This window comes from Canis lupus, chromosome 2 (genome assembly GCF_003254725.2).
Source record: "Canis lupus dingo isolate Sandy chromosome 2, ASM325472v2, whole genome shotgun sequence".
NCBI classification, from domain to species: Eukaryota; Metazoa; Chordata; class Mammalia; order Carnivora; family Canidae; genus Canis; species Canis lupus.
Window position 1 is genome coordinate 75,874,961 of NC_064244.1, and position 22,928 is coordinate 75,897,888.

The 22,928-nt window shown below is 61.1% G+C and overlaps 1 protein-coding gene across 6 annotated transcripts in view; it reads left to right on the forward strand.

Moving 5' to 3' along the window:
* The window catches only part of HSPG2 (heparan sulfate proteoglycan 2), a 99,271-nt gene that overhangs the window by 75,097 nt on the left and 1,246 nt on the right, over nt 1-22,928 (forward strand). For 4 of the 6 annotated variants that reach the window (XM_025447973.3, XM_049106034.1, XM_025447974.3 and 1 more), the window contains 47 exons: nt 105-274; nt 369-516; nt 936-1,087; nt 1,267-1,402; nt 1,500-1,651; nt 2,414-2,549; nt 2,704-2,855; nt 3,285-3,423; nt 3,526-3,677; nt 4,276-4,411; nt 4,529-4,680; nt 4,886-5,024; nt 5,578-5,729; nt 5,913-6,060; nt 7,128-7,279; nt 7,719-7,860; nt 8,104-8,255; nt 8,638-8,779; nt 8,895-9,035; nt 9,238-9,372; nt 9,616-9,797; nt 10,448-10,643; nt 10,903-11,082; nt 11,389-11,649; nt 11,823-12,027; nt 12,984-13,081; nt 13,462-13,728; nt 14,216-14,325; nt 14,523-14,670; nt 14,753-14,869; nt 15,235-15,252; nt 15,515-15,626; nt 16,291-16,435; nt 16,524-16,623; nt 16,757-16,866; nt 16,987-17,095; nt 17,657-17,755; nt 18,083-18,304; nt 18,536-18,780; nt 19,064-19,235; nt 19,324-19,446; nt 19,537-19,581; nt 21,669-21,744; nt 21,836-21,914; nt 22,034-22,104; nt 22,286-22,369; nt 22,735-22,838. In XM_025447973.3, coding sequence (XP_025303758.1) covers nt 105-274; nt 369-516; nt 936-1,087; nt 1,267-1,402; nt 1,500-1,651; nt 2,414-2,549; nt 2,704-2,855; nt 3,285-3,423; nt 3,526-3,677; nt 4,276-4,411; nt 4,529-4,680; nt 4,886-5,024; nt 5,578-5,729; nt 5,913-6,060; nt 7,128-7,279; nt 7,719-7,860; nt 8,104-8,255; nt 8,638-8,779; nt 8,895-9,035; nt 9,238-9,372; nt 9,616-9,797; nt 10,448-10,643; nt 10,903-11,082; nt 11,389-11,649; nt 11,823-12,027; nt 12,984-13,081; nt 13,462-13,728; nt 14,216-14,325; nt 14,523-14,670; nt 14,753-14,869; nt 15,235-15,252; nt 15,515-15,626; nt 16,291-16,435; nt 16,524-16,623; nt 16,757-16,866; nt 16,987-17,095; nt 17,657-17,755; nt 18,083-18,304; nt 18,536-18,780; nt 19,064-19,235; nt 19,324-19,446; nt 19,537-19,581; nt 21,669-21,744; nt 21,836-21,914; nt 22,034-22,104; nt 22,286-22,369; nt 22,735-22,838 — 6,606 coding nt within the window. The remainder of the gene's footprint in view (nt 1-104; nt 275-368; nt 517-935; nt 1,088-1,266; nt 1,403-1,499; nt 1,652-2,413; nt 2,550-2,703; nt 2,856-3,284; nt 3,424-3,525; nt 3,678-4,275; nt 4,412-4,528; nt 4,681-4,885; nt 5,025-5,577; nt 5,730-5,912; nt 6,061-7,127; nt 7,280-7,718; nt 7,861-8,103; nt 8,256-8,637; nt 8,780-8,894; nt 9,036-9,237; nt 9,373-9,615; nt 9,798-10,447; nt 10,644-10,902; nt 11,083-11,388; nt 11,650-11,822; nt 12,028-12,983; nt 13,082-13,461; nt 13,729-14,215; nt 14,326-14,522; nt 14,671-14,752; nt 14,870-15,234; nt 15,253-15,514; nt 15,627-16,290; nt 16,436-16,523; nt 16,624-16,756; nt 16,867-16,986; nt 17,096-17,656; nt 17,756-18,082; nt 18,305-18,535; nt 18,781-19,063; nt 19,236-19,323; nt 19,447-19,536; nt 19,582-21,668; nt 21,745-21,835; nt 21,915-22,033; nt 22,105-22,285; nt 22,370-22,734; nt 22,839-22,928) is intronic. The other 2 variants (XM_025447976.3, XM_025447977.3) reach the window with 1 other exon arrangement.

A 22,928-nucleotide genomic window follows, 5' to 3' on the forward strand; every position in this document is an offset into this window, starting at 1 on the left:
AAGGCTTCCCGTCAGCCCTCCCCTGCTAGGGCCTCGGCCTCTGCCCCGGGGCTGCGGGACTGGGGCTCAGGAGCCCAGGCCTCTCACTAGTTCCTCTCTACCAGCTCCGGAGGGAGCCCCAGCTCCGGGCGGCTCCCAGCCCATCCGCATCGAGTCCTCCTCCTCCCACGTGGCCGAGGGGCAGACCCTGGACCTGAACTGTGTGGTGCCCGGGCAGGCACACGCCCAGGTCATGTGGCACAGGCGCGGGGGCAGCCTCCCCGCCCGGCACCAGGTACGGCAGGCCCTGGGACCAGCCTGCTGCAGGGGTGGACAGGGCCCCTCCGGCCCCCTCCGGCCCCCTTCCAACCCTCTCTGTTTGCCCTCAGACCCACGGCTCGCTGCTGCGGCTGCACCAGGTGTCCCCGGTCGACTCGGGCGAGTATGTGTGCCGCGTGATCCTTGGCTCTAGGCCCCTGGAGGCCTCTGTCCTGGTCAACATCAAGGCCACCAGCTCCCCTGCGGGCTCCATCCCTGGTGAGTAACTGCCCAGGACAGGGCAAGCAGGAGGGCCTTCCAAGGGGCTGAGGTCCTAGCGACGCCTGCTGCCATCGGGAGGGTGGGACAGAGGCCCACACTGGAGCTGGCGACTCCACTTCTCTAAGCAACCTGCCATCTTCCTATCACTTTTCTCTGACCACGCAACGGTCTCCTCTTCCTCTCTCTCAGCCTCAGCTACCCTCCTCTCCCCCACTTCCTTGCTCCCTTCTGCAAGGCTCAGCCCCTGCCCTGGCCCTCTGCTCAGGGCGACTCAGCTGAGGACATCAAACCCAGGCCACCAAACCCCAAACGTATGAGAGCCTGAGCTCAGAAGACCAGGCCGGTCTGGCTCAGAGGTGGACCGTTCTTGCCCACTCTTCTGGGGGCACCTGCTACCGCTGCTTCTTTCCCCACAGCCCCAGGACCTGTCCCACCTGTCAGGATCGAGTCCACATCCCCCACGGTGGCCGAGGGGCAGACCCTGGATCTGAGCTGTGTGGTGGCAGGGCAGGCCCACGCCCAGGTCACGTGGTACAAGCGCGGGGGCAGCCTCCCCGCCCGGCACCAGGTGCGTGCTGGCAGAAAGGTGGGAGGGGCTGGCCAGGCCGAGCTCTGGGCAGTGAGTTGAGGGGGTCCTCGCCCATGAGCTGAGCGGCTGGCAGTTCCCAGCTCGGAGGAGCAGGGCAGAGGGGCGTCTGCTGGGCTACAGGAAGCCCCCATCTCACATCCCTGCCCCTGTCTGCCCAGGTCCGCGGCTCCCGCCTGTACATCTTCCAGGCCTCGCCGGCCGACGCAGGCGAGTATGTTTGCCGGGCCAGCAACGGGATGGAGGGCTCCATCACAGTCACAGTAACCAGGACCCAGGGGGCCAACTTCGCCTACCGTGAGTGGGGCCAGCAGGTTGGGCTGGGACGGAAGGCAGGGCCAGGCGGGAACAGCTGTAGAGAACTGGAGTGACCGGTGACCGTCTTTTCCCCCAGCTCCGGGTAGCTCCCAGCCCATCCGCATCGAGTCCTCCTCCTCCCACGTGGCCGAAGGACAGACCCTGGACCTGAACTGCGTGGTGCCCGGCCAGGCCCACGCCCAGGTCACGTGGCACAAGCGCGGGGGCAGCCTTCCCGCCCGACACCAGGTACAGGCCTAGAAGATGGGCAGGCCAAGAAGGAGACAGGAGGGAGGCCCTGGGTGGTGGAGGTCAAGGATGGGAAGGACTGGAAGCTCCTCGGAGTCAGGGAAGCCTTGGACCCCATTGTCCAAGGGTGTCCAGGTGTCTAGCACCATGGTTAGAACCCAGACTCTAGGGCTGGCCAACCTAGGTGTGAATGCTATTTCCCCCACTTACTAGCTTGTGACCTTAAGCGAGTTGCTTAGCCTTCCTGTGCCATTGCTTCAACATCTGTAAAATGGTATCTGTCTTATATAATTGTTTTAAGGGTGAAGTGAGTTAACATCCCTGCAAAGTGCTCAGAGCTCTGGCACGTAGAAATTGCCCAACTGTTATTACCGTACTGTTAGCTGTTATTAATATTACTGTGTTTTAAAGAGTTGAGGATGCTATCGATTGCAAGGTGTGCTATTATTCTTTGTACCTCTAAGGAAGAAAAGCTGCCATTTGTAACTGTAAAATTATTCCCCATAAGACAAATTATTCACCGTAAGACACATCTTGATTTCAGAGACATTAAAAAGTGTCTTAGAAGCAACAGAAAGTGGAATTAATGTTTGCCCAGTTCTCCATGGCTCCTCCTGGCCACCTCCTACTCTTGGGACAAGTCTCTCCCTAAGCAAGACAGTGGATGGCCAGGCCCCAAGGGTCAGAGTGAGGCAGGGCTGTAGGTTACAGGTGTAGGGGCCTCGTGAGGGCCCCCTCTGAGCTCACCTCCATTCTGGCCAGACCCACGGCTCACTGCTGAGACTACACCAGGTGTCCCCAGTTGACTCGGGCGAGTATGTGTGCCGCGTGGTGGGTGGCTCGGTGCCCCTGGAGGCCTCTGTCCTGGTGACCATTGAGCCTGCAGGCTCTGTACCCGGTAAGCAGTCCTGGGGGTAGGGCAGAGTTAGGGGCCCAGCCGTGGGAGATACTGGCAGGACCCCACGAGACCAGTAGCCCTTACATTCACACACACACCCACCCCCCACCCTCCCCTCCTAGCCAGGGACTCACCCTCTGCCCTCTGTCCCCAGCGTTGGGGGTCACCCCCCCTGTCCGGATCGAATCATCGTCCTCCCACGTGGCGGAAGGGCAGACTCTGGATCTGAACTGCCTGGTTGCTGGGCAGGCCCACGCCCAGGTCACGTGGCACAAACGCGGGGGCAGCCTCCCCGCCCGGCACCAGGTAGGAAGCAAGAGAGCTAGGGGGGAGCCTGAAGGACCCTCGTGACTACAGAGTAGGGCATCCAGGCTTTGAATTCAGGCGTACCTGAGTTCAGACACTGTTCTGCCCTGTGCCTGCTGTGTGGCTCTACGCCAGTCACTCGACTTCCCCGATCCTCAGTGCCCTCCTCCGTCAAGTGGGCTCCCACTGCCTACCTCACCTGCCCCATAGCACGTCAACAACTGTTGGCCGCCCACTCCTTTTCACTGGGCCCAGTCCCACACTGGAGCAGGGGAATTGACTGGCCATGAATGCTGGTCTTTCCAGCAAGAGCGCCTCGCAAGGCCAGCTGGCTGGACTGGGCTGGGAGCAGGGCCAGGGGAGGGAGCAGGAGCCTGGCCCGGAGCCCTGGTGCCTGACCCTGAGCCAGGCTCCCTCCTGCCCACCCAGGTGCACGGCTCCAGGCTGCGCCTGCCCCAGGTGACCCCCTCCGACTCTGGGGAGTACGTGTGTCGCGTGGTGAGCAGCTCGGGGACGCAAGAAGCCTCCGTCCTGGTCAGCATCCAGCAGCGCCATGGCCCCTCCCACCGTGAGTATCTGGGGGGGCGGTCCTGACAAGCAGTGGGGGGACCTCGAGGGTGGCTCCAACCTCAGCAGCTCCCACACCCTGTCTCCTGTCTCGGCCTCCCAGCCCAGGGTGTGGTGTACCCCGTCCGCATCGAGTCCTCCTCGGCCTCCCTGGCCAATGGACATGTCCTGGACCTCAACTGCCTGGTGGCCAGCCAAGCCCCGCACACCATCACCTGGTACAAGCGTGGAGGCAGCCTTCCCAGCCGGCACCAGGTATGGAGGCACTGGGTGTGGGTGCAAAAACTGGGCACACGGGTTCTAACGGGATTCAGGAGCGGCTCTCAACCCCTTCCCTGTGCTCATTCAGCCATTCAGCAAACATTGAGCGTTCTTACTTGATGGGCACTACTGACCTCAGTGGAGCCCATATTTTACCAGAACATTCTATGATTTACTCACTCACTGAATGTCCCTGAGAATCTGCTCCAGGCCGAATGCGTGTGCCTGGCACTAAGGATTCCAGGTAGAATGAGACAGGTGCCCGCCCTCCGGGAGCTCACAGGCTAGCGGATGGGGCAGACATGTCCTGTGACAGCAGTGTAATAGAAGTCAGAGCAGGGCACTCGAGTCACCAGGGATGGCCTCCGCAGGCTCTAGGGCCAGGTAACAGGTGAGAACAGGACAGAGGCTACAGAGGCCTGTCCGTGCCAGCTGGGCCGTGGGGAGGCCACCGAGGGGTTCTGAAGGACGTCTTGGTGGCGGCCAGCCCCGACAAGGCAGGGGAGGCTCCGGGAGGCTCCTGGAGGCCAGGGCGGCGGCACCTGAGATGTGGAGGTGCTGCCCCCACCCACCGACACTTGCTCTCCCTCAGATCGTGGGCTCCCGACTCCGGATCCCCCAGGTGACGCCGGCCGACTCGGGTGAATATGTGTGTCACGTCAGTAACGGTGGCGGCTCCCAGGAGACCTCACTCATTGTTACCATCGAGGGCAGTGGCCCCTCCCACGGTGAGAGGGCACAGGGCAGGGGGTCCAGGCAGGTGATGCAGGGGGAGGCGGACAGGGCCCTGGTGCCATCACTGCTGCCTGACTCCGGCTGTGGGGCCCGTCCTTCTCTGTCTCCAGTGCCCAGCGTCTCCCCCCCCATCCGGATCGAGTCCTCGTCCCCCACGGTGGTCGAAGGGCAGACCCTGGATCTGAACTGTGTGGTGGCTGGGCAGCCCCAGGCCACCATCACGTGGTACAAGCGTGGCGGCAGCCTTCCCACCCAACACCAGGTACAGACTGGAGCCGTGGCCGTGAGGGCAGAGCCCCTGCCCCCGGGGCGGGCACTGCAGGGACAGCCTCCATGGGCAGAGAACGGGAAGTGAAGTCCTCCCTCCCACCCTGGGTGGGCAGAGGGCGGCCTGGAAGGAGGCCTGGGCCGGCTGGTGACTTCCTGGCCGCTCACCCCTGTCCCCCTTCTTCCCCATCTGCCCCCAGGCCCACGGCTCCCGCCTGCGGCTGCACCACATGTCTGTGGCTGACTCGGGCGAGTACGTGTGCCGTGCCAACAACAACATCGATGCCCAGGAGACCTCCATCATGGTCTCCGTCTCCCCCGGCGCCGGCAGCCCCTCCGGTGAGTCTGACAAAGGCCCGGGAAGGGACCAGGAGACTCCGGGAACAGTGCTCCCTGGGGAGTCAGCAGTCAGAGCTCTCACGTGATGGTGGCAATCCGGGACAAGGGCTCTGCAGAAAGATGCCTGGGCTCAAATCCTGCCTGTACCACTAAGAGACTTGGGTTCCCTCAGCTTCATTTCCTCGTCAGCAGCACGGAGATGCCGGTCATCCCGACCTCGCACTGTCCACGACGGTGGCCACTGGCCGCACATGGCAATTACAGTTGAAGTTTAACACTCACGTCGTCACGTTTCAAGTGCTCCAGAGCCACACGCAGCTGGTAGCCGCCGTAGTGGATGGTGCAGATATAGAATGTTTCCATGATCACAGAAAGTTTATGAATTCTGTGAGGATTAAATGAGTTCACACACACCCAGTGCTTCTGACAGTGCCTGGCACGCTATACGCACTTAAGAGGTGTTAACCATTGTTATTACCTTGGGCCCCAGGGGTTTCTGTGGCTGAGGCTCTTACCAACCCGGTTGTACCCAAATCTGCTTCTGTGCCCACAGTCCCCGGTGGTGCTGTACCCATCAGAATTGAGTCCTCCTCCTCCCATGTGGCCGAAGGGCAGACCGTGGACCTGAACTGTGTGGTGCCCGGGCAGGCCCACGCCCAGGTCACGTGGCACAAGCGCGGGGGCAGCCTCCCCACTCACCACCAGGTATGGGAGTCAGGGGGCTGGAAGTGATGGGAGGGCTGCTGAATGTGGGGGCGCCGGTTAGAGGCCCCTCCCCCAAGAGCTAGTCAGGAGGGAGGCCACATGCCTGCCTAGGTCAGAGGGTAGACCTTGACCCTCTGACTCTCTCTTGCTCTGCTCCTGTTCCCCTGTCCTGCCCCTGCTCAGGCCCACGGCTCTCGGCTGCGGCTGTACCAGGTGTCCCCGGCTGACTCGGGCGAGTACGTGTGCCGCGTGGGGAGCAGCTCAGACCCCCTGGAGGCCTCAGTCCTGGTCAACATCGAGGCCTCTGGCTCCAGCGCTATTCCTGCTCCTGGTGAGAGTCTCTATGGTGGGGCTGGGAGGCTGGAGCAGGAAGGCAGCAGGGGGGTAGGGAGGGTGGCAGTGACCAGCAGGCAGAGTCGGGAGCCAGGTGAACTGGGATGTCCAAGGCCCGAGAACAGACTTGGGGTTCTCGGCCTGGCATAGGTGGGCTTGAGTCCCAGCTCCTCTGTCCACACTCTGAGATGTTGCACAAGAGGCTCCATGCTTCACCTTCCTTGTCCGTAGAGTGGGGCTAGCAGAACTCTTGCAACAATCCATGAGCTCCCTAAAGGCTGGAACCGTGCTTTTGGGGGTACAGGAGGGTGCTCTGGAGCAGTGCCCTGGTAAAAATCTTTCATATTAGTGGTGTTATATCAGAGAAAAACAGCCACATATGAAACCCACCATGATTTCAGGGAAATCATTGCCTACGATGGGGCCAAGTATTTAAGGGTTCTGTTAAGCGACTCAGTTGACAGGAAAACGTAACATAACGTGATTAATACGTGGCTGTAGCAGACATGATAGTATATGAAGTGCTAAGTAACAAATGTGATCTAGCACTTGCGAGGTGCTGGGCCCTGTTCTGTTTACCCATATTAACCCATTTCGTCCTCACAAGAACTGTTGGAGGTCAGTATGGTTGTTCTCCCCATTTTACAGATGGGGAACTGAAACTCAGGCAGGTGAAGTAGTTCTCCGAAGGTCATACAACTAATAAGTGGCAGAGTTGGGTTTGGAACCCAGGGAGTCTGGCCCCAGAGTCTGGGTTCTTAGCCACACATCGCTCAAGTTTGAGAAAAATGAGTGACCTATGTGGAGGTGCCTGGCCCTGTGCCCTGGCCACCGGAGGTGCTGGGAGCACAAGAGGAGATAGTGGTGGGGCCGTGGTCTGGGGCTTGCCATTTCCTCCAGGCCAGCCCAGCTGCCCCAGGCTTCAGAAGAATAGGCAGTGGGGGGGATCGAAGCCATCTCTCCATATGCGGTCTGGCCCCTGGTCTGAAAATCTGGGCACCCGGGGGTAGGACTGATGGCAAAGGGGTGGGAATTACAGCTCATTGATCTCTTCCTGTGCCTCAGCCCCAGGTGGCTCCCAGCCCATCCGCATCGAGACCTCTTCCTCCCACGTAGCCGAGGGGCAGACCCTGGATCTGAACTGTGTGGTCCCTGGACAGGCCCACGCCCAGGTCACATGGCACAGGCGCGGGGGCAGCCTTCCTGCCCGGCACCAGGTACAGGGGCTTGGAGAAAGCAGGATGTGGGCCCTCCCCACCCCACCCCACCCCTGCCCGACAATCCTGCCTCAAACTAGCCAGGAGGGAAGGTGGCCCCACCATCCAGGGCTTTGGGGGAATTGCAGCAGGAAGTCACTGACATCCAGGAGGTGGAGAACAGGCTGGGCACAGCAGAGCCGCCACCAGCTTCTCAGCACCTTGGTGCAATAAAAAAAGGCACCTGTTACTCAGGATGCTAGACTTCTTCCTACCACAAAATGTTATAAATGTACTCCACGGTGTCTGAAGTCTCAGGGGGTCACCCTGCACAGGATGCAGCCTTCACAACTATACGTGACGGTCCTGGGGTGCACGTACCAGAGGGCTTGGGCATCTGAAGGCCATGGCTGCCAGGCCCCCAGCTCACCCTCCCCACCCTTGCCCTGACACTGGCCAGGTCCACGGACCCCTGCTGAGGCTGAATCAGGTGTCCCCGGCTGACTCTGGAGAGTACTCATGCCAAGTGACCAGCAGCTCAGGCACCCTGGAGGCTTCTGTCCTTGTCACAATTGAGCCGTCCAGCCCAGGCCCCATTCCTGGTAAGTGACAGGGGCAGGGGGTGAAGCTTGGGGACCTCTCCCTGGCCCTGCTCCTCCCGACTCTTCCAGCAGGGCTCTGGCTCTCTGCTCCTTGGAGGTCGTCCAGCCCCTCCCCCCACCACTGGGGACCAGCCCTGGGTCTGGGTGGCGTGAGCCCATGGCGTCTTGTCACTACCACCAAATTCAGTCCCTGCCTCCATGCCCCAGAGCCTCACCCTTCTTACCCACCCTCTGTGTCCCCAGCTCCAGGACTGGCCCAGCCCATCTACATCGAGGCCTCCTCCTCCCATGTGGCCGAAGGACAGAGCCTGGACCTGAACTGCGTGGTGCCCGGGCAGGCCCACGCCCAGGTCACATGGTACAAGCGTGGGGGCAGCCTCCCTGCCCGGCACCAGGTACAGGGGCCTGCTGGGAAGCGTTCCAGGGCAGGCAGGGCTCGACTTACATTTGCTTTCTGCACCCCAAACCTCACGTGGACCCCAGTCTCCTCCTGGACCCCAGGGGATAGTGTAGTTTTTGGAGCAGAGCTGCTCAGCATGAGAGTGGGAGACCTGGGTATCCCGGCCCTGCTGCCACAGTGTTCCCGGGGCAGCTTCCTCCTCTGCAAAGTGGGTCGGTCAGACATGTAGGATCCAGTAAATGACACTCCCTCATCCCTCCCCGCTGGAGCCCTGAGCTCCTGGGACTTTAGGGAGAACCAACATGGCACAGTGGGCTTGGGGACTTGCCCTGCCCCAGTGCTTTGGCCTGACAGCTGCCCCCTCCTAACTCCCACAGACCCACGGCTCCCGGCTGAGGCTGCACCACGTCTCCCCAGCTGACTCGGGCGAGTACGTGTGCCGTGTGGTTGGAGGCTCGGGCCCTGAGCAGGAGGCTTCCTTTACAGTCACTGTCCTGCCCAGTGCGGGGTCCTCCTACCGTGAGTGTGGCAGATGCCACGGGCAGGGGGAGGAGGGAGACCGTGGAGCTGAGGCGGGGAGGCCAAGCCGAGCCAGCCCTGCTGAGCCCAGCCCCCCGCCTGCCTCATCCCCCAGGCCTCAGGAGCCCCGTCATCTCTATCGACCCACCCAGCAGCACCGTGCAGCAGGGCCAAGATGCCAGCTTCAAGTGCCTCATCCATGACGGGGCAGCCCCCATCAGCCTCGAGTGGAAGACTCGGAACCAAGAACTGGAGGGTGAGCTGGGGGGTGGGGGGAGGATCCTGGAGGCGGGTGTGAGGGTGTGATCATGCCCAGGAGTGAATGGGCAAAGGTGGAGGCCTGGGCCCCTGTGAGCTGGACACAGCCAGGCTGGAGGGGTGGGGACGTGGGGCAGAGCCACGCCTACGGCAACACCAAGGCACAAGGACCACCTCACTGACCAGCGCCAACTCCGCAGACAATGTTCACATCAGCCCCAACGGCTCCATCATCACCATCGTGGGCACCCGGCCCAGCAACCACGGGACTTACCGCTGCGTGGCCTCCAACGCCTATGGTGTGGCCCAGAGTGTCGTGAACCTCAGCGTGCACGGTGAGCGGCCTCAGCCCTGGAGGCTCCACCTTCCTGTTTCCAGCCCTGATTCTGAGCTTGCAACCTCCAGATCTCCATCCCGCCTCAGCCAACGACTCCCTCTCGGGCGTCCTCCCTCTTGGCCTCGGTTTCCACATCCATGCAGAATAGTGCCCACTGGGCAGTTACTGCGACAGGGGCCGTGAGGTGCATGTGGTGGGCAGAGCCTCGCAGGTGCATCAATGATGCCATTCCTCTGCACAGGACCCCCCACTGTGTCTGTGCTCCCCGAGGGCCCCGTGCGGGTGAAAGTGGGCAAGTCCGTCACCCTGGAGTGTGTCAGTGCTGGGGAGCCCCGCTCTTCAGCTCGCTGGACTCGGATCGGCGCCCCCAACAATGTGGAGCAGCGGATGTATGGGGTCGTGGACAGCCACACGGTGTTGCAGGTGAGGCAAGCCTTCCCCTGGCCACAGGCCAGGGCCTTTTCATCTCTGGGTCTGAGGGTCTAGCCAGGGCCCATCCTGGAGCACATGCTTAGAGGAAAGAGACGTGAATGGGCAGATGGGTGATGAATGGATGGATAGAGAAAGAGGGGCATGGGATAAGTGTTTGGTGGGTAGATTGGAAGATGGGCAAGAAGAAAAAAGGTAAAAGACAGGGAAGGAAGAAAGAATGGCTGGAAGGATAGATGGATGGGTGGGTAGGTGGGTGGGTAGATGGGGGAGTGGGTGGTTGGGTGGATAGGTAGGTAGATGGGTGGATGGGTAGGTGAGTAGAGGGTGGGTGGGTGGAAGGGTGGCTGAATGAATGGGTGGATGGGTGGGTAGACAGGTAGGTGGGTGGATGTATGGTGAGTAGATGGGTGGGTGGGTGGATGTGTGGGTCGATGGGGGAGGGGTGGGTGGGTTGATGGACAAGTGGATGGGATAGACTAATGGGCTGGATGTCTTGAGTTTGTAAGTCCTCAAGCAGCCCAATGGGAGAACCAAAAGCAAAGGGAAGGGTAGAGGGAAGAGGTGAAAGCAAGCCAGACCTGGGGGCTGATGCCGAGGTGCTTGTCTGTGCCCACTTACCCAACATCCTTGCTTTCTTCCAGATCTCATCAGCTAAACCATCAGATGCAGGCACCTACGTATGCCTCGCTCAGAATGCACTGGGCACAGCACAGAAGCGGGTGGAGGTGATTGTGGACACGGGCACTGTGGCCCCAGGGGCGCCCCAGGTCCAAGTTGAAGAAGCCGAGCTGACCGTAGAGGCTGGACACACAGCCACCCTGCGCTGCTCAGCCACAGGTGTGGACGGGGGCTGGCACACAAGGCAGGCAGAGCAGTGCTGCCCTGGGGCCTGAACTGTAGACACAAGAGATCTGAAGATGGCATCATACCCCGGGAGGGGACTCTGTTGCTGGCACCACCCAGTGATGGCTGAGGTGCCCACTCAGTGACCCCCGTGAAGGGACAAGGTCACCAGATCACTTCTACACCAGCCTCATGCCCAGCTAGTCTCTAGGGCAGCCCACTGACCTCTGTGGTCTTTTATTCCACTCTGCAGGCAGCCCCATGCCCACCATCCACTGGTCCAAGCTGCGTTCCCCGCTGCCCTGGCAGCACCAGCTGCAAGGTGACACACTGATCATCCCCCGAGTAGCCCAGCAGGACTCGGGCCAGTACATCTGCAATGCCACTAGCCCTGCCGGGCACGCTGAGGCCACCATCGCCCTGCACGTAGAGAGTAAGGCGCTCATCCGCCCTCCTTGGGCTCCCCTCTCTGCCCTGCATGCAGGTCTGAGGCCCAGGCAGGCTACACCCTGGACAGAACCCAAGGAATGCCATCCAGAGGGCCCCGTGCACCTCAGGCCCCCAGAGCCCGCCCTAGTCTGAGACCCACCTCTCCTCCCAGGACCCGGGCTCCCCTCATCCTGTCCTCTGCTTCACTGCTGGGCATCTCGGGTCCTTTGGCAAGTCGCCTGGGTCAGGCACCAGCTCCCACCTGACCACTGATCTTCCCTGCCCTGACTCTGTGTCCCCCCCACCCCAGGCCCACCGTATGCCACCACAGTCCCGGAGCACACTTCGGTGCGGGCAGGGGAGACAGTGCAGCTCCAGTGCCTGGCTCATGGGACACCCCCGCTCACCTTCCAGTGGAGCCGTGTGGGTGGCAGCCTCCCTGCAAGGGCAACCGCCAGGAACGAGCTGCTGCGCTTTGAGTCCGTGGCCCCTGAGGACTCGGGCCGCTACCGTTGCCAGGTCACCAACAAGGTGGGCTCGGCAGAGGCCTTCGCCCAGGTGTTTGTTCAAGGTGAGCAGCCCTGGCTCAGGAGGCGCAGAAGGGGGTCCTACGAAAAGAACATCCCTTGGATATTAGGATGGGGAATTTCTGGGTCCTGGGAGGGGAGGCATCATGGATATCACTCTCATGCATGCGTGCACACACGGGCACACTCACAGAGAACCTCTCCCATGTCCCCACAGGCCCCTCTGGCTCTGTCCTGGCAACTGCCATCCCAGCAGGATCCACGCCCACCGTTCAGGTCACACCTCAGCTGGAGACCAAGAGCATAGGGGCCAGCGTCGAGTTCCACTGTGCTGTGCCCAGTGACCGGGGCACCCAGCTCCGCTGGATCAAGGAAGGGGGTCAGCTGCCTCCTGGCCACAGTGTGCAGGATGGGGTGCTCCGGTGAGTCGAGAAGGGCAGCCAGACTGAATTTGAGCACCCTAGTCCAAGGTGCATAGGGTGGGGATGCCCAGGGAGAGGGGGGTGTTAGGACACCTGTCCTGTGGGGCTCAGCATGAAACCATGTCCTTGGACAAGTCACTTCTATTCTCTGAGCCTGAATGCTCTTAGCCCTGCAAGGAATTACGTGAGACCAAATGAGATTAATGGGATTACTAAAGCACATGGAAGGCTTTCAGTAAACAGTGGCTCATATCTGTATCCTTATCAGTAGGGGAGAGGGAATAGGCTCTGAGGCCAAATACATACACATGACCCAGATTTCAGCTCTGCTGTTCTGTAACTGTGGGTTCTTGAGATCTGACCATAAGGTCTTGACCTAAAATGATTGTGGTGGGGATCCCTGGGTGGCTCAGCGGTTTAGCGCCTGCCTTTGGCCCAGGGTGTGATCCTGGAGTCCCGGGATCGAGTCCCACGTCGGGCTCCCAGCATGGAGCCTGCTTCTCCCTCCTCCTGTGTCTCTGCCTCTCTCTCTCTCTGATAAATAAATAAATAAATCTTAAAAAAAAATGGTTGTGGTGACATTAGTCGGCCTGCCTGCCTGTCTACCTCACCTTCTCCCTACCTCACATGGTTAGTGGGAGACCAGAAGCTTATGCCACGTGCTAACCTCTGATGGCTTTGAGCTTGCCTACCATTGCAAAGCATTCTTTTTTCTTTTTAAGATTTTACTTGACAGAACGAGAGAGCACAAGCAGGTGGAGTGGCAGAGGGAGAAGGAGAAGCAGGCTCCCCACTGAGCAGGGAGCCCCATGCAGGGCTCAATCCCAGGACCCTGGGACCATGACCTGAGCCTAAAGCAAATGCTTAACCTGTTGAGCCACTCAGATGCCCCCACTGGAAAGCATTCTTGTCAATTATTTGTATTCACTAATGTTGTATCATTTTTTTCTTTACAGAATCCAGAACTTGGACCAGAGTTGCCAAGGGACATATATTTGCCAGGCCCATGGACCGTGGGGACAGGCCCAGGCCAGTGCCCAACTGGTTGTCCAAGGTAGGATGGCGCCTTCAGGCCTTTCCTAAGAGCAGGAGACAGAGATGAGGGGTACAGGGATGGTGTTCCCCAGGAAGCACCTTAAATTTCTATGAAGAAAGAGAATTATTGCTTGTGTCTAGCACAGCATAAGGGGGTTTGACAAATATTGCAAGGAGGGGAGAAAAGGAGATGGGTGGAGCAAGTGGGTGCTCAGACCAACCAATGAAGGACAGCAGATACCCAAGAGGGTGAACCTACAAAAGAGAGCAGACAAGTGAGCATGTTCATGAGTGAATGCACGAGAAAGCAAATGGACGCCAGGGGCCCCAGTTCTCCCCTCCTTGGGCCAGGCCTGCGGCAGGCTGGCCTCACTCTGCCCCTGCTTCCCTCCTCCCTAGCCCTGCCCTCGGTGCTCATCAACATCCGGACCTCCGTGCAGACCGTGGTGGTCGGCCATGCCGTGGAGTTCGAGTGCCTGGCCCTGGGTGACCCCAAGCCTCAAGTGACATGGAGCAAAGTTGGGGGACGCCTGCGGCCCGGCATCGTGCAGAGCGGAGGCATTGTCAGGATCGCCCACGTGGAGCTGGCCGATGCAGGACAGTATCGCTGCACCGCCACCAACTCTGCCGGCACCACCCAGTCCCACGTGCTGCTGCTCGTGCAAGGTGAAGGCCGGCGGGGACCTCCACGGGGATGGGGGGCATCACGCACTAAAGCACCGGAGATGCTGATGGAGACCCACAGCCCAGTGTGATGGCAGAGACTACATAAACACAGACACTCGAGAGTGACAAAGAGCAGTTGTCAAGGGCTGACACATATCTGTGTTGTCTTTAAAGGAAGCTCCTTTTCACCCCAACCCGCATGACTTGCCCCCAAACTTACCACTGCATACTGCCCTGGTGCCCCTCCTCAGGTCCTGAGGGGGCAACACAATGTTCTACCGGGATGTGTTGAAGCGTCTCGGGCTGTGGAGTCCAATGGACCTGTCCCTGAGTGTGCAAGCAGCAGTGAGCCTCATCTGTGAAATGGGGATGCAGTGCCTCCCTTCGGGGGGCTATTGTGGGGATGGAAGGAGTCAGGACACAGTCTGGGCTCTGAAACGGTGGGTGTCATCAGATTGATGGCCTGTGTCTCCTTCCCCACTCCTAGCCTTGCCCCAGATCTCAACACCCCCAGAGGTCCGTGTGCCTGCTGGTTCTGCAGCCGCCTTCCCCTGCATGGCCTCTGGCTACCCGACTCCTGACATCACCTGGAGCAAGGTAAGTGCCAGGCAGGGGCGCCGCGGGCCTGAGGGGCGGGGACCGAGTCTTCACCATCTCGGTGCCCCCAGGACCTGGCCTGGGTTTGGCACAGAGCACGTCCGCAGTGCTTATGGGTGGGCCCGAGGTGAGATGGGAGGCAGGCCCTGGAGAGGTTCGGGCCGAGGCCAGGCTCCAACGTGCGGCTGTGTTTGCAGCTGGACGGCAACCTGCCACCCGACAGCCGCCTGGAAAACAACATGCTGCTGCTGCCCTCTGTCCGGCCTCAGGACGCCGGCACCTATGTCTGCACCGCCACTAACCGCCAGGGCAAGGTCAAAGCCTTCGCCCATCTGCAGGTGCCGGGTAAGACGACAGCCTCCGCACTTGGCAGCGCCCTGCCCACTGCCTGGGAGGCATGGGTTCGAGCTGCGTTCTCTGCCCGCAGAGCGGGTGGTCCCCTACTTCACGCAGACCCCGCACTCCTTCCTGCCGCTGCCCACCATCAAAGATGCCTATAGGAAGTTCGAGATCAAGATCACCTTCCGGCCTGACTCAGCTGATGGTGAGCAGGGGAGGGGCCGCTGTGGGGTGGGGATCTCCCGGGCTAACCGCCACCACTGTCTGAGCCCTGGAGGCCCCCGGTCCTACCTACCTCCCCCGGCTCCCTGTCCCGGGACCCCTGGCCTGCCATCGGGGCCATCTCTCACACCCCCTCCTGTCTCTATCCCCACTGCTCAGTACCTCCCACCTCTGATGGGTACACCCACAGCCAGCCTCCTGGCCCGGCTTTCTGTTGGTTCTGTCCTCCTCCTTCCCTCCTTTGTCTCCATCTCTCAGCCTTTCCTCCTCTCTCTCTTTCTCTCTCTCCCTCCCTCTCTCTTTTTCTCTCTCCCCCATCTTCCTACGGCTCTGACTTTCACTGTCCAGGCCTCCTTCTCTACTCGGGTGAGTCTCTGCCTCCCTGTCCTCTCAGGTAGGCCCTCCGGTGTGAATGAAGCAGACTCCATGTGTTTGTAGGGACCGGGAGCCAGCCCTGGGTAGGGCGCCTCTGGAGACAGTGAGAAGGCCCTGGCTGCTCGGGGGTGTGTGGAGGGAGGGACGGGAGCTAGACAGTGAAGGCTCCCCGGCTGTGGTCACTCACTCCTGGGGCGGGGCGGACGGGGGGCCCGTGGCTGGTGGGAGGCCCTCACACGGCTGTGCCCTCCAGGGATGCTGCTGTACAACGGGCAGAAGCGGAGCCCGGGGAGCCCCACCAACCTGGCCAACAGGCAGCCTGACTTCATCTCCTTCGGCCTCGTGGGGGGCAGGCCTGAGTTCCGGTGAGACTCTCCCCCACCCCGTTCACAAGGGAAGGGGCTAGAGGACTGGACCACGGGGCTTTGGTCAGGCACACAGCACCCTGCCCTGAGTTGAATGAAGGAGGAGATGCGGCCGTCACCCTTGGTGACCGCATGATCTGTGGCGCGGGGACAGTGTGCCGACCGGGTAAAGGAGGAAGCAGCCCCAGACTTGCTCAGAACCGTGGCAGAGATGCTCGGTGATCCTGAGCGCGTGTCTACCGGGTAGGACTCCTGCAGACAGGATTCATTCATTCACTGGCTCAAAAATTATTTGCTGGACTGGACTCCTCCTCTGTGCCATGCACCGGTAGAGACAGATCAAGTTCTGGCCTTGGGGAAATCCATAACCTAGTTGGGCAAGAGCAGCCATAAAGGAGGAAAGCAGCAAGGTGATCTCTAGGGCCATAGAGCAGTTAACACCCGGGGGCTGCTCTGGATAAACTCTGGGGATGGGGGGTGGAGGAGGAGACCCGAGGAAGGGGCAAGGATGGGGTGAGCTGGGGGTGGACAAGGCAAGGACAGGAACTAGATCAGAACTGTAGGAAACGGTGACATCGCCTTCCCCAGGCCGGGCCCCCTGCCCAGCCCTTCTGACTAGCCCAGTGTGTGCTCTCTCCTGCCCTGGCCCCACCCCACGGAACAGGTTTGACGCAGGCTCAGGCATGGCCACCATCCGCCACCCCACACCGCTGGCGCTGGGCCAGTTCCACACCGTGACCCTGCTGCGCAGCCTTACCCAGGGCTCCCTGATTGTGGGCAGCCTGGCCCCCGTCAACGGGACCTCTCAGGTGAGGCCCCACCAGTCCCCCCCATTTCCAGCCACCTGCCCACCGCTGCCCAGCCCCTGTTCCCCATCCCGGCTTCTCCACTCCCCAGGGCAAGTTCCAGGGCCTGGACCTAAATGAGGAGCTCTACCTGGGTGGCTACCCCGACTACGGTGCCATCCCCAAGGCCGGGCTGAGCAGCGGCTTCATAGGTGAGCCCCTGCCCCACCTCCCCGGCTGGCTGGCTGAGCCCATGGGGGCCTGGGAGAGCACCCCAGGGTGCAGGGGGGGCAGGGCAGGCCCCTGGCACTGCCACCCCTCTCATCGTGGCTGCCCACCGCGCAGGCTGCGTCCGGGAGCTACGCATCCAGGGCGAGGAGATCATCTTCCACGACCTCAACCTGACCGCCCACGGCATCTCCCACTGCCCCACCTGTAGGGACCGGCCGTGCCAGGTAACCCCGCAACAGCCCACCCAACTGCCCCTGGCTGCTGCCCTCCGCCAGGGAAGCCCCCGTGGGAAGTGGGGGAGAGCCAGGGTGTTCTCCACCTGACTTCTGGGGCCGGCTTCACAGAACGGGGGCCAATGTCAGGATTCAGAGAGCAGCAGCTACGTGTGCATCTGCCCGGCTGGCTTCACCGGGAGTCGCTGTGAGCACTCGCAGGCCCTGCACTGCCACCCAGGTGCGTGACCCACCCTTGTGACCGCTGCCACCCTTGGGTGCAGCCTCTGCCCGTAGCTGCCCCTCCATGTCCACCCACAATCTCACTCGCCCAGGTTCTCACCACTCCTCCCAGATACTGACCTCCATCACTGCTACCCTAACACCCACTCTGCCCCCTAGCTCTGCCCCCCAAGTTCTCACCCCCATCACTGGTGCCCAGTTACTCATCCTACCCCCATCACTGCTCCCAGGCGCCGACCCCCGCCAGCCTCTTACTACCCCAGGTACCCACCACCTTCTCATCCCTCACCAAAGCACTCACCCCATGACCTGCATCCCAGGTACCCACCACCCCACACTGTTACCTGGCCACTCATGCACCTCCCTCCCATGCTGCCCCCTGCCCAGCCTCCTGGGTGCCCCCTACCCCTCCGCCATCCATTCCTCCTGCCCAGTCTCCCAATGTAGTCCTCCCAGGCTGGCCAAGGCCCCTGGGGTGCTATAGGTGGGGCTGTAGCATCAGGACCCCACCCTCTCCCGGGCCACCTCAATGTTCCTCTTACTGCCCTCTGTCCCCCAGAGGCCTGTGGGCCCGATGCCACCTGCGTGAACCGACCTGATGGCCGAGGCTACACTTGCCGCTGCCACCTGGGCCGCTCAGGGGTGAGGTGTGAGGAAGGTGAGTGGTGCCAGACCTGAGTCCCCAGGGAGCCCGGGAGTTGGGGGAAGCTGGACAGGGCACCCTGAGGCCACAAAGTCCCCTGTGAATGACAACACTTAGTCCAGACCCAGAGAGCCCCAAAGTCACCTGACCAAGCCTCTGCCCAGTCTGAATCCCTCCCATGAGAGTCCGTGAAGGCCCCCTCCTTCCTAGAGACACCTCCAGCCTGGTCTGCGGTGCCCAAGGGCAGGGGCTCCTGTGCAGCTGCAGCTGCTGGGCCTGAAGCGGGCCGGGCAGGGATGTCAGTACCCCCCCACTACCCCGGCTGAGCTGTGGCTGCTGCAGGTGTGACGGTGACCACCCCCTCCATGTCGGGCACCGGCTCCTACCTGGCACTGCCCGCCCTCACCAACACACACCACGAGCTGCGCCTGGACGTTGAGTTCAAGCCGCTGGCACCCGACGGCATCCTGCTGTTCAGCGGGGGGAAGAGTGGGCCCGTGGAGGACTTCGTGTCCCTGGCAATGGTCGGCGGCCACCTGGAGTTCCGCTACGAGTTAGGGTCAGGTGAGCACCAGACACCAAAAGCAGATGGGCTTTAGGTCCCCGTGCCCAAAGGAGGGCTCAGATCCACTGAAGTCCCCTGTTCATTCACGTCCCTTCTCTCCATGCATGACCTTAGGCAAGTCCCCTAGACCCCTCCCAGGTTCCTCCCGGAACACCATGTCCACTCAAGTCCCCGTATGGGGACCGGGGGGCCCTCCGCGCCTGTGCCATCCCTGCCCGGCATCCCCCCAGGGCTGGCTGTGCTGCGGAGCCCCGAGCCGCTGGCCCTGGGCCACTGGCACCGAGTGTCGGCGGAGCGTCTGAACAAGGACGGCAGCTTGCGCGTGAACGGCAGACGCCCGGTGCTGCGCTCCTCGCCCGGCAAGAGCCAGGGCCTCAACCTGCACACCCTCCTCTACCTCGGGGGCGTGGAGCCCTCCGTGCGGCTGCCCCCGGCCACCAACGTCAGCGCTCACTTCCACGGCTGTGTGGGCGAGGTGAGGAGCAGCCCCAGGACCGCAGGGGAGGGCGGGGTGCCAGATGCTTCCCTGCGGCCTCAGGTCCCTGCTCTGTGACTCGGGGATGAGGACGCCTCCTGGAGAGGACCGGCTGCACCCCTGGACCTCCCCGATGCCCGGGAGGCACGCAGCTCGGGTCCCTCCGTCACCTAGGCTGGGACGCCCCGTGACCGCTCACGCCCCAGCTCCGGTTCCCAGCCACCCTCCGCTGCGCCCTGCTCCCCGCTGGGCCAGGGCCCCTCAGCGCCCCCTGTGCCCACAGGTGTCTGTGAACGGGAAGCGGCTGGACCTCACCTACAGCTTCCTGGGCAGCCGGGGCGTCGGCCAGTGCTACACCAGCTCCCCGTGCGAGCGCCAGCCTTGCCAGAACGGCGCCACGTGCATGCCTGCCGGCGAGTACGAGTTCCAGTGCCTGTGTCTCGATGGCTTCAAAGGTGGGCGAGCCCAGCCGGCCCGGCGGGGGGCGTGGGGTGGTGGGCAGCCACTCCGGCCCACGCCCACTCACTGCGCCCTGGCCCACAGGAGACCTCTGTGAGCTCGAGGAGAACCCCTGCCAGCTCCGTGAGCCCTGCCTGCATGGGGGCACCTGCCAGGGCACCCGCTGCCTCTGTCCCCCCGGCTTCTCTGGCCTGCGCTGCCAACAAGGTAACCGTCCTGGCTTCCCCCCACCTGCCTCTGGGGGCCATCTGGGGTTGGCCACCCTGGCCCAGTGTCTGCAGCTGCCTTTCCTCACAGGCACAGTGGAGTCTGACTGGCATCTGGAAGGCAGTGGGGGCAATGGTACGTACTTCCTATGGCCACACTGGCTTCCGGTCTCGGCCCCTCTCCCAGGTACCCCTGTGAGCAAGACAAGGCCACGTGAGAGGCTCACTGGGCTCAGAGGGACAGAACAGAGCCCAGCCATACACAGCCCGGTCCCGCTGTGTACTTACAGGCCAGGTGACCCGGGGTGGGGTCCTGAGCCACTCTGACCTCAGTTTCCTCCTCTACATTCATGCTTGTCGACAAACTATTGGGTGCCCATCCTCACCCTGAAAACGGGAAATATAAGATGAATGAGGCAAGACCTTCATTCTCAAGGATTCCACAATCTGTTTAAGAGCAGTGATCATTTCTTAAAAATCAGTGCTTATTGAACATGTGCAGGCACTGGGCTGACGGCTCTGTAGGTATCTTCTTATTTCTCACTAATGTAATAGGAGAGGTAGTGGTAGGGTGGCTAAGAGCGCGGACTCCGGATTCAAATCCCCCCACCCACTAGCTGTGTGACCTTGGGTGAGTCACTTACCCTTCTGTGCCTCAGTTTCCTTGTGTGTAAGGTAAAGAGAAGAAACATCCTTTCCACAAGAGCTGGATAAAAATTTGTGTCACGGTACAATTATTTAATATACTTGGAATGCCTAGAACAATGGTCCACAGTGGGTACAGAATGTTAGCTTTTGTTAACATTATGTCTAAACCATAGGATTATTTTAAGAATTCGTTTTTTTTTTTTTTTAAAGATTTTATTTATTTATTCATGAGCAACACAGAGAGACAGAGACACAGGCAGAGGGAGAAGCCGGCTCTTCACAGGGAGCCTGATGTGGGACTCGATCCCAGGACCCTGGGATCGCAACCTGAGCTAAGGGCAGTCACTCAACCACTGAGCCACCCAGGTGCCCCTATGAGGATCCATTTAAATGAAAGCATGCTTGCAGCTGGCTGTAAAGCTCCCTGCACGTTGATTGGCACATAGTAGGCGCTTGGTAAATGTTAGCTGTTAGCATCATCTGGTGGAAGGTGGCCAAATGTCCCCTACCCTCGTAGGCCCGCAGGGACCAGTGCTGGCCTGCGGGATGGGCCTGAGCAGTTAGGGCTGAGGATGCTGGAGCCACACACAGTATGGACGTGGGGGCCAACAGGCCCGGGGTGTCATGCAGGCTTCCCACTTGTGGGCAGGCCGCTCACCACCAGCCCCCCACCCCCACCCCCACCCCAGCCTGTCTTCCCAACTGCAAGATGGAGGGAATACAAACGTTCTGAACTTTTCATGTGCCACGGACCTGGGTGACCAGCTCTCCCCGTTTGCTCAGGACTGAGGGGTTTCTCGGAATATGGACTTTCAGAGCTAACCCAGGACAGGACTCAGCAAAGAGGGATGATTGGTCACCCTATCTGGACCCTACTGACTATATAAAATAAAATACATAGGATTTTAGAGGAAACCAGTTATACTGAAATAAGGTTCTCAAAATATGTAAAATTTCCTGATTTGTAACATATGTAGTTCTGTATTAACGCAGTAAACGAGACCTCGTGGTGGCCCTAATAGCTACCACGATTTCGGCAAGCTCTGAAGTGTTGGTAACTACTGCGGCGTGATAAGGAAGTCTGTTAGTGGGACGCCTGGCTGGCTCAGCGGTTTAGCGCCTGCCTTCAGCCCAGGGAGTGGTCCTGGAGTCCTGGGATCAAGTCCCACATAGGGCTCCCTGCATGGAGCCTGCTTCTCTCTCTCTGCCTGTGTCTCTGCCTCTCCATGTGTGTCTCTCATGAATAAATAAAATCTTTAAAAAAAAAAAAAAAGGAAGTCTGTTAGTAATAAATCATAGGTCCTGCTACTGCTCCTTGGGTTTGCTGCCCACATGCCCTAATGAAAGGAACTGCTACACCTCATGAGAAGTGAGTGAAGGTAGAGCTACAGTGTCTCCCCACCCAAGTTCACAGGCCCCTGAATTGTGTCCATAGCCCTCTGTGGTCTCCAGAGACTGCAGGCTCAAGGCCCCCATAGTAGCACACGTTGGGGTGGAGGTGGGGGTCCAGAGCCCGTGCAGTGGCCGCTCCATGAAGGCGAGCAGGTGCCTCACCATCCCCACATTGTCCCACAGATGCCCCTGGGCAGTACGGAGCCTATTTCCACGACGATGGCTTCCTAGCTCTCCCAGGCCGCATCTTCTCCAGGAGGTGAGATGGGTGTTGGGGGAGCCTGTGGATCCAGGGAGGGCAGCAGGAATCTGCAGCTTCTTCCCCCTCACCTGCCCCCTCCACTCCCCAGTGTGCCTGAGGTGCCGGAGACCATCGAGCTGGAGGTTCGGACCAGCACGGCCAACGGCCTCCTGCTCTGGCAGGGCGTGGTGAGTGTGGGCGTCTGGCCCGGTCTTAGGGTTCCTGGTGGCCAGGGCTGTGAGGCCACAGCGGCTGGGGCCTTGGCTCCCAGACCAGGAACCCCAGCGACCCTGTGCTTCCCTGGCAGGACATGGGCGAGGCCGGCCGTGGCAAGGACTTCATCAGTCTTGGGCTTCAGGACGGGCACCTGGTCTTCAGGTGGGTCTGGGCACCTGGCCCTTCCTCCCCCCATCCCTGGCCCTTCTCACCCCTTCAGTGGCCTCCCCTCTGCTCGGTGCCGCGGCTCCTCCCGAAAGAAGCTGCAGCCCCCGGCACCCCAGCCCCACACACCACCACCGTCTGCCCCAGCTCACACTGTCTTGGGCCTGCATGTCTGCAGCTACCAGCTGGGCAGTGGGGAGGCCCGCCTTGTCTCTGAGGACCCCATTGACGATGGCGAGTGGCATCGGGTGACTGCGCTGCGGTAAGGGAGTCCACCCGGGCCCTAGGGCGGGGGGCACAGAGTTCTGGGGTGGGACAGATCGCCGCCCACCACATGCAGGGAGGCAGGCTTTGAGCTCTGGAGACAGAACTTGAACCACGGTGGGCGGAGAGCCCACCTGCCGGAATGCAGACTTCCAGTGGGGGGACAAAATGCCATGGGGGGGGGCCGGCAAGCACCCGAGTGGGATGATGGATGAGAGCTGGGAAGCTACACCGGGCCACATCGCATCCAGTGGGGGAAGGAAAGGGCTCGGAGCAGGACCAGGCTTTCCTAGCTGGCATATCTGAGGCAAAGGGAGGGGACTCGGGATTGGTGGTGAGGGGTCCGCCCCCGTCCCATCACAGAGAGGGCCGGAGAGGCTCCATCCAGGTGGACGGCGAGGAGCTGGTCAGCGGCCAGTCCCCAGGCCCTAACGTGGCAGTCAACACCAAGGGCCGCGTCTACATCGGTAAGTCCCGGCTCGGTGCTGGCCTAGGGCACCATCCTCTGGGCAAGGGAGGGAGGGGGGCTAGAGCATGCCCCTTCCTCACGCCCTGGG